The following is a 12,970-nucleotide window of genomic DNA, read 5'->3' as shown; positions in this document are numbered from 1 at the left end:
GAAATTTCATTCCATACATAGGCTGCCATTATCTTCACAACATAAACTGCTGTGTTTGGAATGGTGCCGTGACATTGACTGATTATGAATGGTGTCACATTGTGCTCAGCAGTGAATCGTGGCTCTGCGTTACACCAGATGTCAATCATCAGGGATAGGTCCCCTTCTTCTGACATTTTGTGGAGGCTCAGTGGTGTCATTCCTGGTGTCATGGTGTGGGAAGCCATTGGGTATGACTTCAGATCACAGCTGGTAGTGACGGAGGGAATTCTGATGGCACAGAAGTTTATTGTGGACATCCCGCATTCTAATTTGTAACCTCTGAAACAACAAAGTTTTGATGCTAATTTTCATACGGCAGTGCTCACCCACATGTGGCATGTGTCTCTACAAACTGTCTGCAAGATGCTGAGGAACTTCCATGCCCAGCAAGATCCCCAGATGTGTCTTAATAGAAGAATAGACCAGCTCAGATGTCAACTTTGTCCCAGTTCCAGTACTCACGATATGAAGAACCAGTTAGAACAGTTACAGGGCATGGGACAGCTTGCCTCAGGAGAGGCTGCGACAGCTTTACGACATCTTTCCCAACTGAATAAGTGGATGCATCTTGGCCAGAGGAGGTGACTGTCATAGTGATAAGTGGGCTCATACTGCCGAGCTCTTCATAATTTTCACTCAATATTGTGATCTCTGAAATAACATCAGATACACTCTCAACTCACGATTTTTCGTTTTGTTTCCTCCTCCTCTTCTGGGTGCTTGACTTTCTTTGTCTGATGGTGTATTTCTTTCCCCGATGTTGTATTATTACTGATGATGGTGTAGCCTGTCTTGTACAGAATTTAATGAAATGTTCTTCCACCCCCTCCCCCTTCCATGAGCTAGGCAGCAATGCAGGAACAGTATGTGGGACTAGATTCTGGCTGGTGATAGGAAAACTTTCCTATCTTGATGTAGATGGAAGGAGCAGAGATCCAGAGAGGAGCATAAAGAATGTGTAAATATATTTAAAAACCATCTTTAAATTTCATATAGGATGAAGCAACTTTAAATATAGCAAAAAAATAAAAAAAAAGGAAAGAAAGACAAGGTGAAAACAAGATGAGATCAGAGTCAAATAAAATTAAATAATGAGTTGATGATTATATAAGGGTGCCTGTTGGTGGGTAGATATGAGTGAAGAGAAGGGACTGTTGTAAAAGGATCGGGTGAGGCCATTATGGAGCAAGCGTGATTAAGCGGAGTGTGGGCAGCTGTTAGGGTACAGTGTGTGAGAATATATTTGTGATGGAGGCTACTCCAGCTTCATTCATGCCTTCTATCCATGTGGCTCACCTGCATAGTCCTTTCCCTTTCTCTGCTTCTCCCCTACAGCTCACCGTCCTATCCCTGCATGCTTAAATGTGTCCATCTGCTGTTCAATTTTTCCTCTGTGCAGTAGGCAGCAATTTATCCTTATATTTGTACTGTTATTCCAGCCCAGATTTCCCATTGTATAATCATAATAGTTTGGTTGACAAACAACAAAAAATTAATAATTTTATGAATACTAGAGAAAACAAAATTTATAACTTCAGGAGTATAATAATACATACACAAATAAAAAAACTGACTCTTTTTCAGTTGTATTGCTGCAACTTATTTAATCGAACTTAAAAGGTATTCGTTTTGGATACAAGTCTGCTTATATAACTGTAGCTGTAAAATCACTAAAATTACGATTTTAAGACTTAGCTAAAAACAGTGCCTATAAGAATTTAATTGATGAGAACACTTCAGTTATGAAACTGTTTTATAATGACAACATGTGTAATTTGGAACTGTTAGACCAACTGATAAGACATTCCTTAGGCGGCTTTGATCAAGCCAATTCTGTACAAACAACTCTGTGTTATCTGTGGTATATCTTCCCTCACACATCAACAAATATAGTCTTTCATTTTTTTAATAATTTTAATAGAGTTAAAAGCAGTGGATAACCTTTCAATGATTACATACCATCTGTCCAAAAAAGTTCCATGACTGATTTTATTCCTGGCGTATAAGTGACATCAGAACAATAATTATGATGGAATCTTGACCAAACAGCTGTAAACAGCAGATGCGCATTTGAACAATCGCCTTAACTCCCAAACAAAAACGACACATGGACACCTGCTGCAACTTTGTTGAAATATAAAATGTCAATAATTATTGGAAAAAATCGTCGCAGAACCAACCACAAATCTGCAGGAATTCACATGAAGGACCAGCAATTTGACAGCATAATCACTATTTAAGTCAATATGCAAAAAAAGGGACATGTGGCCACAGGAGTGTGTATTTGGGTATCTGTGTGGTTGTGTATGTAACTTGTGTACTATTGTTAGAAAGAGAACTAATGCTCTAAAGTTAGTGTGAATGCTGTTTTCTGTTGTGCATTACTATGCTCCTTGCATCGATCCACTACAGTTGAGTGGTAACCTTTCCCTTATTTTATGTGTTGCTCCATCCAGGAATTTCCATCATTGTTATTCAAGCCAGAGCAATGCACGAGTTGAACAACATCCAAAAAATGGGCATGTCTGAAAGTTTCACATTGTTGTGTGACCATTCTGTGGATCATACTCAAGTGGGGGAGACTATGTTGAATATCTGAAGCATTAAAACCACCATCTTAATGTTTTTCTGTTTTTTGCTAATCCAGTCGTCAACATTTTTGGACTGACCCAGTACAAGCTTCAGTCATCAATGTTCTTCTCCTGTAATTCCATCACATTGAGTTATTGTTAAGCATCTCTGTTTGGAGTGTCAGACTTGCAAGTTATATTATTTTACAGATTTTTAATTTAGTTGCACAACTGATAATACGGCTGCTGCTGCTCAAAATATCACCATCCACATTAACAGTTGTGTCAGTGACATTGGTAATTGTAATAATAATTCAATTCCAGGCCCAATATGGAATGGACAATCAAGGGAACTTCAGAGAACAGAGTCTGACCAACATGCAGAAAGCTGTGTATGCAGGAGAAATGTCTGTTTCTGATTACTATGAGAGACAAATTGAACTTCGTGCAGCAGAAAGTAATGGGGTTGATGATGGTAGCTCTTGCACAAAAGGTATGTGTTTTGAATTGGTCTGTAGAAGTTGCTGTGAAATCAGTAATTTAGTTTTGTGTGTTTTGTAAAAAATATAATTGACCTATTGCATACACTGTACTTGCTTAAAAGACACTACATTTGTGTGGATTCTTCAAACTAACTTTTTTTAATCTATGAAATATAACCTGTTACATGCACCATGTTTTCAAGTGATATTTACACACATCAAAAAAAGTTTTGTATCACCCCAGTTCCCACAACTCTTGAAAACAGACATTGGCTGTGGATATTGTATCGCAGACACTGTCGCTTTGACTGTTCAGAGATGTCAGTAAACCTGCCCAAAGATGTAAACAACCATGCATGAATAGTGCCTATTAGATGGAGGGGTTCCAATAGTCAATCAGTTCCAGTCATTGCACCAGGAAGGAGGTACATGGCTCGTGTTGTTTGTAGTTCAACCATGCCTAGACGGTCAGTACTGTGGTTTGATCATGTCCGCATTGTTACTTTGTACCAGGAAGGGCTCTCAACAAGGGAAGTGTCCAGGCGCCTGGGAGTAAACCAAAGCGATGTTGTTCAGATGTGGAGGAGATACAGAGAGACAGGATCTGTCAGTGACATGCCTCACTTAGGTCGTCCAAGGGCCACTACTGCAGAGGATGACCCCTACAGATCATGGCTCGGAGGAACCCTGATAGCAGCACCACCATGTTGAATAATGCTTTTTGTGCAGCCACAGGACATCGTGTTAAGACTCTAACTGTGCGCAGTAGGTTGCATGTTGCACAACTTCACTCTGGATGTCCATGGCGACGTCCATCTTCGCAAACAGGACAGCATACAGCACTGTACAGATGGGCCCAACAACTTGCTGAATGGACCGCTCAGGATTGGCATCAGATTCTCTTCACCGATGAATGTCGCATATGCCTTCAACCAGAAAATCATTGGAGACGTGTTTGGAGGCAACCCCGTCAGGCTGAACACCGTAGACACACTGTACAGTGAGTGCAGCAAGGTGGAGGTTCCCTGCTGTTTTGGGTTGGCATTATGTGGGGCCGACATGCACTGCTGATGGTCACAGAAGGTGCTGTAATGGCTGTACGATACGTGAATGGCATCCTCCGACCCATAGTGCAACCATATTGGAAGCATATTGGCAAAGCATTCATCTTCATGGACGACAATTCGCACCCCCATCATGCACATCTCATGAATGACTTCCTTCAGGATAATGACATCGCTTGACTAGAGTGGTCAGCATGTTCTCCAGACATGAACCCTATTGAACATGCCTGGGAGAGATTGAAAAGGGCTGTTTGTGGATGACATGACCCACCAACCCCTCATAGGGGTCTACGTTGAATCAATGTTGAGGAGTGGGACAATCTGGACCAACAATGCCTTGATGAACTTGTGGATAGTATGCCATGACGAATACGGGCAAATACGGGCATGTATCAATGCAAGAGGACATGCTACTGGATATTAGAGATACCAGTGTGTACAGCGATCTGGAGCACCGCCTCTGAATGTCTCACTATAATGTGATACAACATGCAATGTGTGGCTTTCATGAGCAATAAAAAGGGTAGAAATGATGTTTATGTTGATCTCTATTCCAATTCTGGTTCCGGAAAACTCGGAACCGAGGTGTGTATGTTATACAGAGTTTCAAAAACAGAAAGAATAAATAAAAAAGGAATACACTTACTTGGTACTCTTACTCTTGAGTGTTTTGTATGTGTTGGAGGGGGGGGGGGGGATTTTAACTAGTTTCATGACCGAGCGAGGTGGCACAGTGGTTAGCACACTGGACTCTCATTCGGGAGGATGACTGTTCAATCCCTTGCCTGGCCATCCTGATTTAGGTTTTCCATGATTGCCCTAAATTGCTTCAGGCAAATGCCGGGATGGTCTCTTTGAAAGGGCACGGCCAACTTCCTTCCCCATCTTTCCCTAATCCGATGAGACCAATGACCTTGCAGTGTGGTCTCTTCCTCGAAATCAACTCAACCCATGTTCCATGGATCATCTATATGACTAATGATGGGGAATGACTCCATTTACATTTACATTATACATTTATATGTAAATATGGCTATATGCTGACCATTTACAAGTGGTTTTATTTATTTATTTTTTTATACAGATGTGAATTAGCAATTCCTACCCACCACCTTTTACACATTAGAAAAATAGAAATTCTTCTGCAGAATAGGAGTAGTTTTCAACAAGCAACTTCTTCAGTTTGTTTAACTTTTCTGTTTGTCAGACATTTTATAACATTTGGTAGGTAATTAAAAATTTAGTTTATCAGTATTGTGCACTCTTCTTCATGCTAAAGAAAACCTCAAAGTTGAGTAATGAATGTCATTTTTTCTTCTGGTATTTTAATAACTACATCATTTAGTGGTACTCAGACATGAGTATTTCAATTTCAGAGGAAACATTTTTATTTTAATCTAGTTCCATTATTCTCTTTTATTGCTCACTATTTATGTAACACATTCCTCTTAGTGTAAGCTTTAAGAAAAAAATACTGTTGTATTTTAATAAAAAAAAACAACTAAATATAATGCAAGTCCAGTGATTCATATGTGGATTATACATGCATAAAAAAAGTGCAATATTGAGCTAACAACCAACTGTGTGACAATAAGTGTCATGTCCATTGTTTAAATGACTCCCATACAGCAACAGAATACCATTTCCATTGTTATCAGTCCACCTGCTCGAATTAAATCAAAAACAAAGTTTTCTGATGTTAATCAGCATGTAACTGTCAATGAAGCAAGTTAAAAGAAATTTGTAGAAGAGATGATGGAGAAACAAAAGAAACATGTGTTGACGTTGAAACAAAAATTAGAAATAATTGAAAGATATGGGAAGAGGGAAACTGCTGCAAGACCAAGTGCTGATTGTGGTACTGGAATGCAAACTGTTTGGGATGGTGAAAAGAATAAGCTGTAAAGACAGGATTTAATCAAGAAATGTGAATCTAGTTCTTGAGCACCTACATGAAAAAGCATCAAGACACATATATTTGATCAGTTGGGTGCTGCTCATTTGCAATGGTTTAGCCAAAAGCGAGTGGAAGTTGTCATTGTTTCAGGTGTGAGGTGGGGCAAAAAAGCTGAACTTTTCATGAAGCTCTAGGGTTAAAGGGAGAATTTAATGCCTCATCTGGATGGTTAAACAGATTCAAACATAGTCACTAGATTCACAAAATTACTGTGCAAGGAGAGTGATTTAGATCAAATGTTGCAGCAGCAAATTTCTTCTGGGAAGAGTTCCAGAAATTTGGTGGAAGAAGAGTATTTCACACCAGACCAAATTTATAATTCAGTTAAAACTAGTCTTTGTTTGAAATTCTACAAATCTGAACCCTTGCTTTTAAGAGCGAAGTTTGTGCTCCTAGATGTGTTGTCTATGGAACACGTTACAACTTTGTGCTCTGCTAATGCTTCTGGGAACCATGAAGTGAAAATGAAACTCTGAGCATTCAAGAATATCACAGCTAATAATCTCCCTGTACATTATTACAACCAAAAGGAGCATGGATGAATAGTGAAATGCTCAAAAACTGGTTACATACACATTTTGTGCCATGAATTTGGCAATTTCTAGAAGAGAATGGAATGATGTTCATCATAAAAGATTTTACCTACTAACTTTACTGCCATTATACAGGCAATGGGCCAAGGCATAACTGTATCGGTAAAATGATGCAACCAGGCTGGTTTACTGAGCATACTAGTTGACGAGGATGATTTGTTAGTGTTCTGGAAGAAGGGTCAGTTCTAGGTGCTATTCGTGGGATTTCTGATGCCTAGCAGGAAGTCAAGCCACGTACAATAGTTTGATCATGGAGCAAAATTCTTCCAGATATAGAAGAGAGTGATTCTCAAGGTGTCAGTGATGATGAAATAACAGCTGTACAAGTATTGGATCTAGCAGCAGGTTTAATTGGTTTTGAAGATGTCAATGAAGAAAACGTGAATGAGTAGCTGAAGGTAGAGGCCTGTGAACCCGGCTTCCAGTGCATGAGTGATGCTGAAATTGTGATTGCTGATTCACAATAAAAGAAAGAAGAGAACACTGAATTTGACAGTGGGAATGAAGACAATGACGTTGTCAGTCAATGTACTGCATTGCAATGTGTTGATACCCTTTAGATCATATGGGCCAGAAGGGGTTTCAATACAATGAAACAAGCATCGCAGACTATTTTAAGAAATAAACATGCGTACAGTACCTATTCACAGAATTTGGATAAACTTTTAAACAAAGAATTCATCTTTGAAAACATCTCAGTTATTCATTATTTTCGTTTGTTCCTCCATCTACTCCCCTACATTACCCCAATTAATAGGGAGTATACTGAAGTCTCGTTTTCTGTTCACAAGGAAAATATACAAGTATCAAGCATATGTTCTTCTGACTTTATATTAGGCATAAATCTCATTAATTCAAGCACTCAGGAAAAGAAATAGTGGCAAAGGCTGAGGTAATGACAATGGAGGAAAACACATAAACATGTTTCATTTTCTTAATAGGTACGATTAATATGACCTGCAAGTTCTGTTTTGAATATTGTAAATACTAAAATAATATGATCACGTTGATGGTTAGCTATCACAGTTCACTATAAATAAATTGATTAGCAAAATCGTTATGGTTGTAATGATGAGGAAAACCTGAAAAAAGATAAGTTACAAGTTTTTGCAATCTAACAGTTTTTAATGTTACTAACAGAAATGAGCATACAAACAAAAAAAAACACATTCAGTTTGAATTTAAGGCCTTTCCACTAAAAAATAAAAGTATGGAAATGTTCTTCATGTTTTTCCCACAGTTTGCATAAATTTATTTCCAAATAAACCTCTCATAAAAAGGGCTACAATCTTGTGGTTAATTTGTCAGCCATAAACAGTTACCATATAAAAACTGTGGACCCGATGATTATTCATTATGTTCGAAGAAACAGAAAGAATATCTGACAAAACTCTCTGTCGATAATAAAGACACACTGCGAAACCAGCGGTTCATTTTCTATTTCTTGCTCATCTACTTGCACGGGAACTGATGTAACCACAACAGCAGCCCCCCCCCCCCTCCATGCCTTTTTATAGCGGTTGCTCCAGGAATCAGAAATCCCTTTTGATGGGGTGGGTTGGGGGGAGGGGGTGCCAGCAGCTGGCAGATCAGTGATGGCCTGTGGAGTTTCCAGGAAAGCTGCAGTGTTACTTGGCATTGTAGGTTCAGTGCAGGTTGGTGGAAAACTGATAGGACAGTGCTGTGGAGGTTCCTTCTTGCAGAGGTGTACAGGCTTTAGATGTTCCGTGGAGGCTGTTTTCTGTCTGTTGTTCTGGTCAGTATTGAAAGTGTTCTCCTCTTTCAAATGCTCCCTGCTGGGACCAGTATACAGTGGGTGCATGGTATCGACTCTGAATCATACATGTGATGCTGCAAGCAGATCGTTATGGATGAAACCCTTTCTCTCTTCATGACTGGCAAGTGGGGCTGGATGCAGCTATAGCATCTGGGAGCTGAACTGTCTTGCGAACTGTCACTGTCTCTTACTGATACACCGAGTTCACCTGACACTCACAACTGTTCACCGTAGACCATTTGGGTTGGTGAAGATTGCAGAGCCCCCTTTACTGATGTGAGCAGGCATAACAATACCAGTGGCAAAGCATCCATCTGTGTTGAGGAGTAACATATCAATGCCACCTGTTGCATGTGATGCAGCCGCACCACCGTTCTATTACTAGCAGGATGCTAGCTAGTGCTGCGGAGATGGTTGCAGCCACTTAGTTGAAGGATCTCATTAAACAGCTGTGACTTGAACTGGTGTCTGCGATCAGTTGTAATGGTTTGAGGAATGCATAATCTCAAAAATCATATAAGCAGTAACACCTTTGTGGAGATGACTGGTACGGGGGTAGCTTGGGCCACCCAGAAAATGATCTTCTACAGTAATTAGATAGGAGTGACAAGCAGAATAAGGTAATGGCCGTATTATGTCTACATGTGTGTATGAAAACCTTGGTTTTAGCATTGGAAAATGCTGAACTGGTGTCAAGGCCCATCAGCTGAATTTGCTGTGTTGGCAATTGGAGCAGGGGACATCCAAGCTCTGCAGTTCCTCTTTATTTCTGTCCATGCCATCTTCGTTGTCACTAACTTTGCTAATGCCTGGATGAGCCAAATTATTCAGTGCTCAGAAAACTGTGCCAAAATTATGTAGGAATGTATGGGTGTTGTTTGCCCTGCAATGTGTCACACGAGATACTCATGGCACAATTTGGGACTGAAATACATTACAGCTACAGGGCTGTCTGTTCTCTTTGGAGCAAGTGCTGCAGCACTGTGTCCTCGTGTTGTGTGGTCGCTATCGCATCGCACGACACCACCTGTAAGCTGTTGCAGTTTTGGGACAGGCAGTCTGCGACAGTTGGATCTGAAATAATATAGCTGAAACGACACACATCTGTGTTGTAAATACGGCTATATATTCCTCTTATCTATATATTCTTTAGCCATAATCCATTGTGCTTTGGAAGAAACAAGTTAGTGGTTTGTGGTCAGTAAAAATTATAAAATGTTTTCCTTCCACAGACATTCAAAAATAGTTAATAGTCATGTAGATTGCCAGCAGTTAACAATCGATAGCACTCCATTTTTTCTGCTGTGGTATAAGGGGTTCTGTGAGTAAAAGGCATGTGGTCATCATTGACCAGCCACTCTGTTGCAGTGCTGCACCGATTACATTTTGGCTCACGTCCATAATGCCACTTCACTCTCTGGAATCCTAGGTATCTTCCAACTACCAGTTGTATTCTTACCTGAGAACAGCGGAGTAAGTATTTCCTGCTGAATTTCTAGCCTGAGAAGATGTCGCCAGCAGTAAGTTATCATTCCCAAAAATCTGTGCAATCCTCTGCAGGTTGTCAGCAAAGTATATCTTGCACTGCTGCCATAGATTCAGAAGGCAGTGACAGACCAGCTGAGACTACATATCCCAAAACTGCACCTCTCATTTTTCGAAAACTCTCTTTGCATTATTAATAATCATATAGTGAAGATGCTGAGTGGCAGATAGGCACAACAAAAAGACTCTCACAATTGAAGATTTCGGCCATGGGCCTTCGTCAACGATAGACACACACACACACACACACACACACACACACACACACACACACACACACACAAAAAACTGCAGTCTCAGGCAACAGAAACCACACTGTGAGCTGCAGCACCAGTGCATGATGGGAGTGGCGACTAGGTGGGGGCAAGGAGGAGACTGGGGTGGGGAGGGGGAGGTATAATATGGCGGGACTGGCAGACAGTGAAGTGCTACAGGTTAGACGAAGGGCAGGGGAGAGTTGTTGGGGGGGGGGGGGAGTAGCAGGAAAGCAGAGAAATAAAAAGACTGGGTGTGGTGGTGGAATGACGGCTGTGTAGTACTGGATTGGGAACAGAGACGGGGCTGGATGAGTGAGGACAGTAACTAACGAAGGTTTATGCCAGGAGGGTTCCGGGAATGTAGGATGTATTGCAGGGAAAGTTCCCACCTGCGCAGTTCAGAAAAGTTGGTGTGATGGAAGGAGCCATATGGGACAGGCTGTGAAGCAGTCATATGAAATGAAGAATATTGGTCCACTTGTTTCTTGGCCACACTTCGTCGGTGCCATTCATGCGAACAGACAGCTTTATGGTTGTCATGCCTACATAGAATGTAGCACAGTGGTCGCAACTTAGTTTGTAGACCACATGACTGGTTTCACACATAGCCCTCCCTTTGATGGGATAGGTGATGTTAGTGACTGGACTGAAGTAGGTGGTGGTGGGAGAATGTATGGGACAAGTCTTGCATCTAGGTCTATTATAGGGGTATGAGCCATGAGGTAAGGGATTGGGAGCAGGGGTTGTGTAAGAATGGACAAGTATATTGTGTAGGTTCGGTGGACGGGGGAATACCACTGTGGGAGGGGTGGGAAGGATAGTGGGCAGGATATTTCTCATTTTAGGGCACGACAAGAGGTAATCAAAACCCTGGTGGAGAACGTAACTCAGTTGCTCCAGTCCTGGGTGGTACTGAGTTACGGGGCGAATGCTCCTCTGTTGCCGGACCATGGGAGTTTGGGAGGTGGTAGGAGACTGGAAAGGTAAGCCATGAGAGATTTGTTTTTGTACAAGGTTGGGAGGATAACTACAGTCAGTGAAGGCCTCAGTGAGACCCTCATTATATTCTGAGAGGGACTGCTCGTCACTGCAGATGCGATGACTACGGGTGGCTAGGCTGTATGGAAGGGGCTTCTTGATATGGAACGGGTGGTAACTGTTGAAGTGAGGTATTGATGGTGGTTAATAGGTTTGATATGGATGAAGGTACTGATGTAGCCATCTTTGGGGTGGAAGTTACATCTAGAAAGGTGGCTTGTTGGGTTAAGTAGGACCAGGTGAAGCAAATGGGGGAGAAGTTGTTGAGGTTCTGGAGGAGTGTGGCTAGGGTGTCCTCACCTTCAATCCATGGCAAAGATGTCATCAGTAAATTTGAACCAGGTGACAGGTTTAGGATTCTGGGTTTTTAGGAAGGATTCCTCTAGATGACCTATAAATAGGTTGGCATAGGATGGTGCCCATAGCCGTACCCTGGATTTGTTTGTAGATAATGCCTACACATTCCATCCTGGATTTCCCATTGTTTGATCTTTGCATTATTAATGACCTATATCTGAGTATCACTGTAGATGCTGAAAAATCTGCTGTGAGTGAGTCACATGCTCCTCAAATGTAGGCAAAAATATGAGGAAATCGTTCATGTAAGAAAATAGGTATGGCAACCCATCAGCACTTCATGTCTAAAACTCTGCCACATCTATGTGCGTTTGTCAACCCAAAATGCATGAATCTTTACTGCATAAGCCCAAAAGGTGTTATGACTGCAGTTTCCAATACATCCTCTGGCACCAACAGAATTTACATGAATGCCTTTGCAAAATTGAGTACGTTGAACACTCAAGACTGAGTGATAGCACTGTTAGTCAGTCCTGTTAGGCATAGCGTAAAGGTTGGGAATTGTGCAGGCATTGTGTGCCTTGTAATCCCTGCATAATCACCAGGAGCCGTCTTTTCGAAGTGCCATGTATAGTGAGGATTTCCAAGAACTATCTGCTGCTTTCAACAGCTTCTTGATATCTGCTTGTGCTGCCAGGAGCTTGTGTGGTGGAAGTCCCCTTGGATGAGCTACAATGGGCTGACCAGGTAGTATCCATATAAGTTGCATTGTGGTGGTGGAACTTCGCATTGGTGGTGACCTGTTGGGTCAACGCTGGAAATTCTTGCACTATGAGGCCCAAAAGATTGCCATAATTTTCTGTGGTAACAGTTTCGTTCAGGGGAAGAAAAAAAAACATAAATATTTCAAGACCCGCAGACAGTGTTGTGTTCCCTACTATTGTATCAGCATAGTTAAATCCTCATTTACCAGTGCAGATGACATGGTTGATGATGAGCACTGCAGTTCTCTGTAATTAAACAATGTGTCACTAAATCCTAGGACAGGCGAAAATGAGGCACAAAAATCCACACTTAGTATAGGGCTGGTGCCATTGCCAATAATAGATCTCCAGGTTAAGTTCATCTTGAAGACCCAAATCCAGTGTCATTTTCTGTTTACCGTGAGTTTCAGTGCACAAATAGTTCGCTGAGGTCAGTATATGCCACGTCAGTGAGGCAGGTACAGCACTCAGCTGTTTGGGGTAAACATTCTGCCACCTCATACCCGGAATATACAAGAAAATGTTTATCAGAGATGCAGTCATACACGAATAACCTCTACGACTGGTGGAACACCGACAGTGGG

At 41.3% G+C, this 12,970-nt stretch overlaps 1 protein-coding gene across 1 annotated transcript in view; it reads left to right on the top strand.

The window, feature by feature from the left end:
* Positions 1 to 12,970, top strand: part of LOC126234403 (zinc finger-containing ubiquitin peptidase 1-like) — a 224,105-nt gene that overhangs the window by 68,818 nt on the left and 142,317 nt on the right. Inside the window, exon 5 of the mRNA XM_049943091.1 lies at positions 2,937 to 3,105. Within this exon, the coding sequence (XP_049799048.1) occupies positions 2,937 to 3,105 (169 nt within the window). The remainder of the gene's footprint in view (positions 1 to 2,936; positions 3,106 to 12,970) is intronic.

The sequence above is a fragment of the Schistocerca nitens genome, chromosome 2 (assembly GCF_023898315.1).
Source record: "Schistocerca nitens isolate TAMUIC-IGC-003100 chromosome 2, iqSchNite1.1, whole genome shotgun sequence".
Classification (NCBI taxonomy): domain Eukaryota; kingdom Metazoa; phylum Arthropoda; class Insecta; order Orthoptera; family Acrididae; genus Schistocerca; species Schistocerca nitens.
The sequence above is the reverse complement of the archived record's forward strand: the minus strand, read 5'-3'. Positions and strand labels throughout refer to the sequence as shown.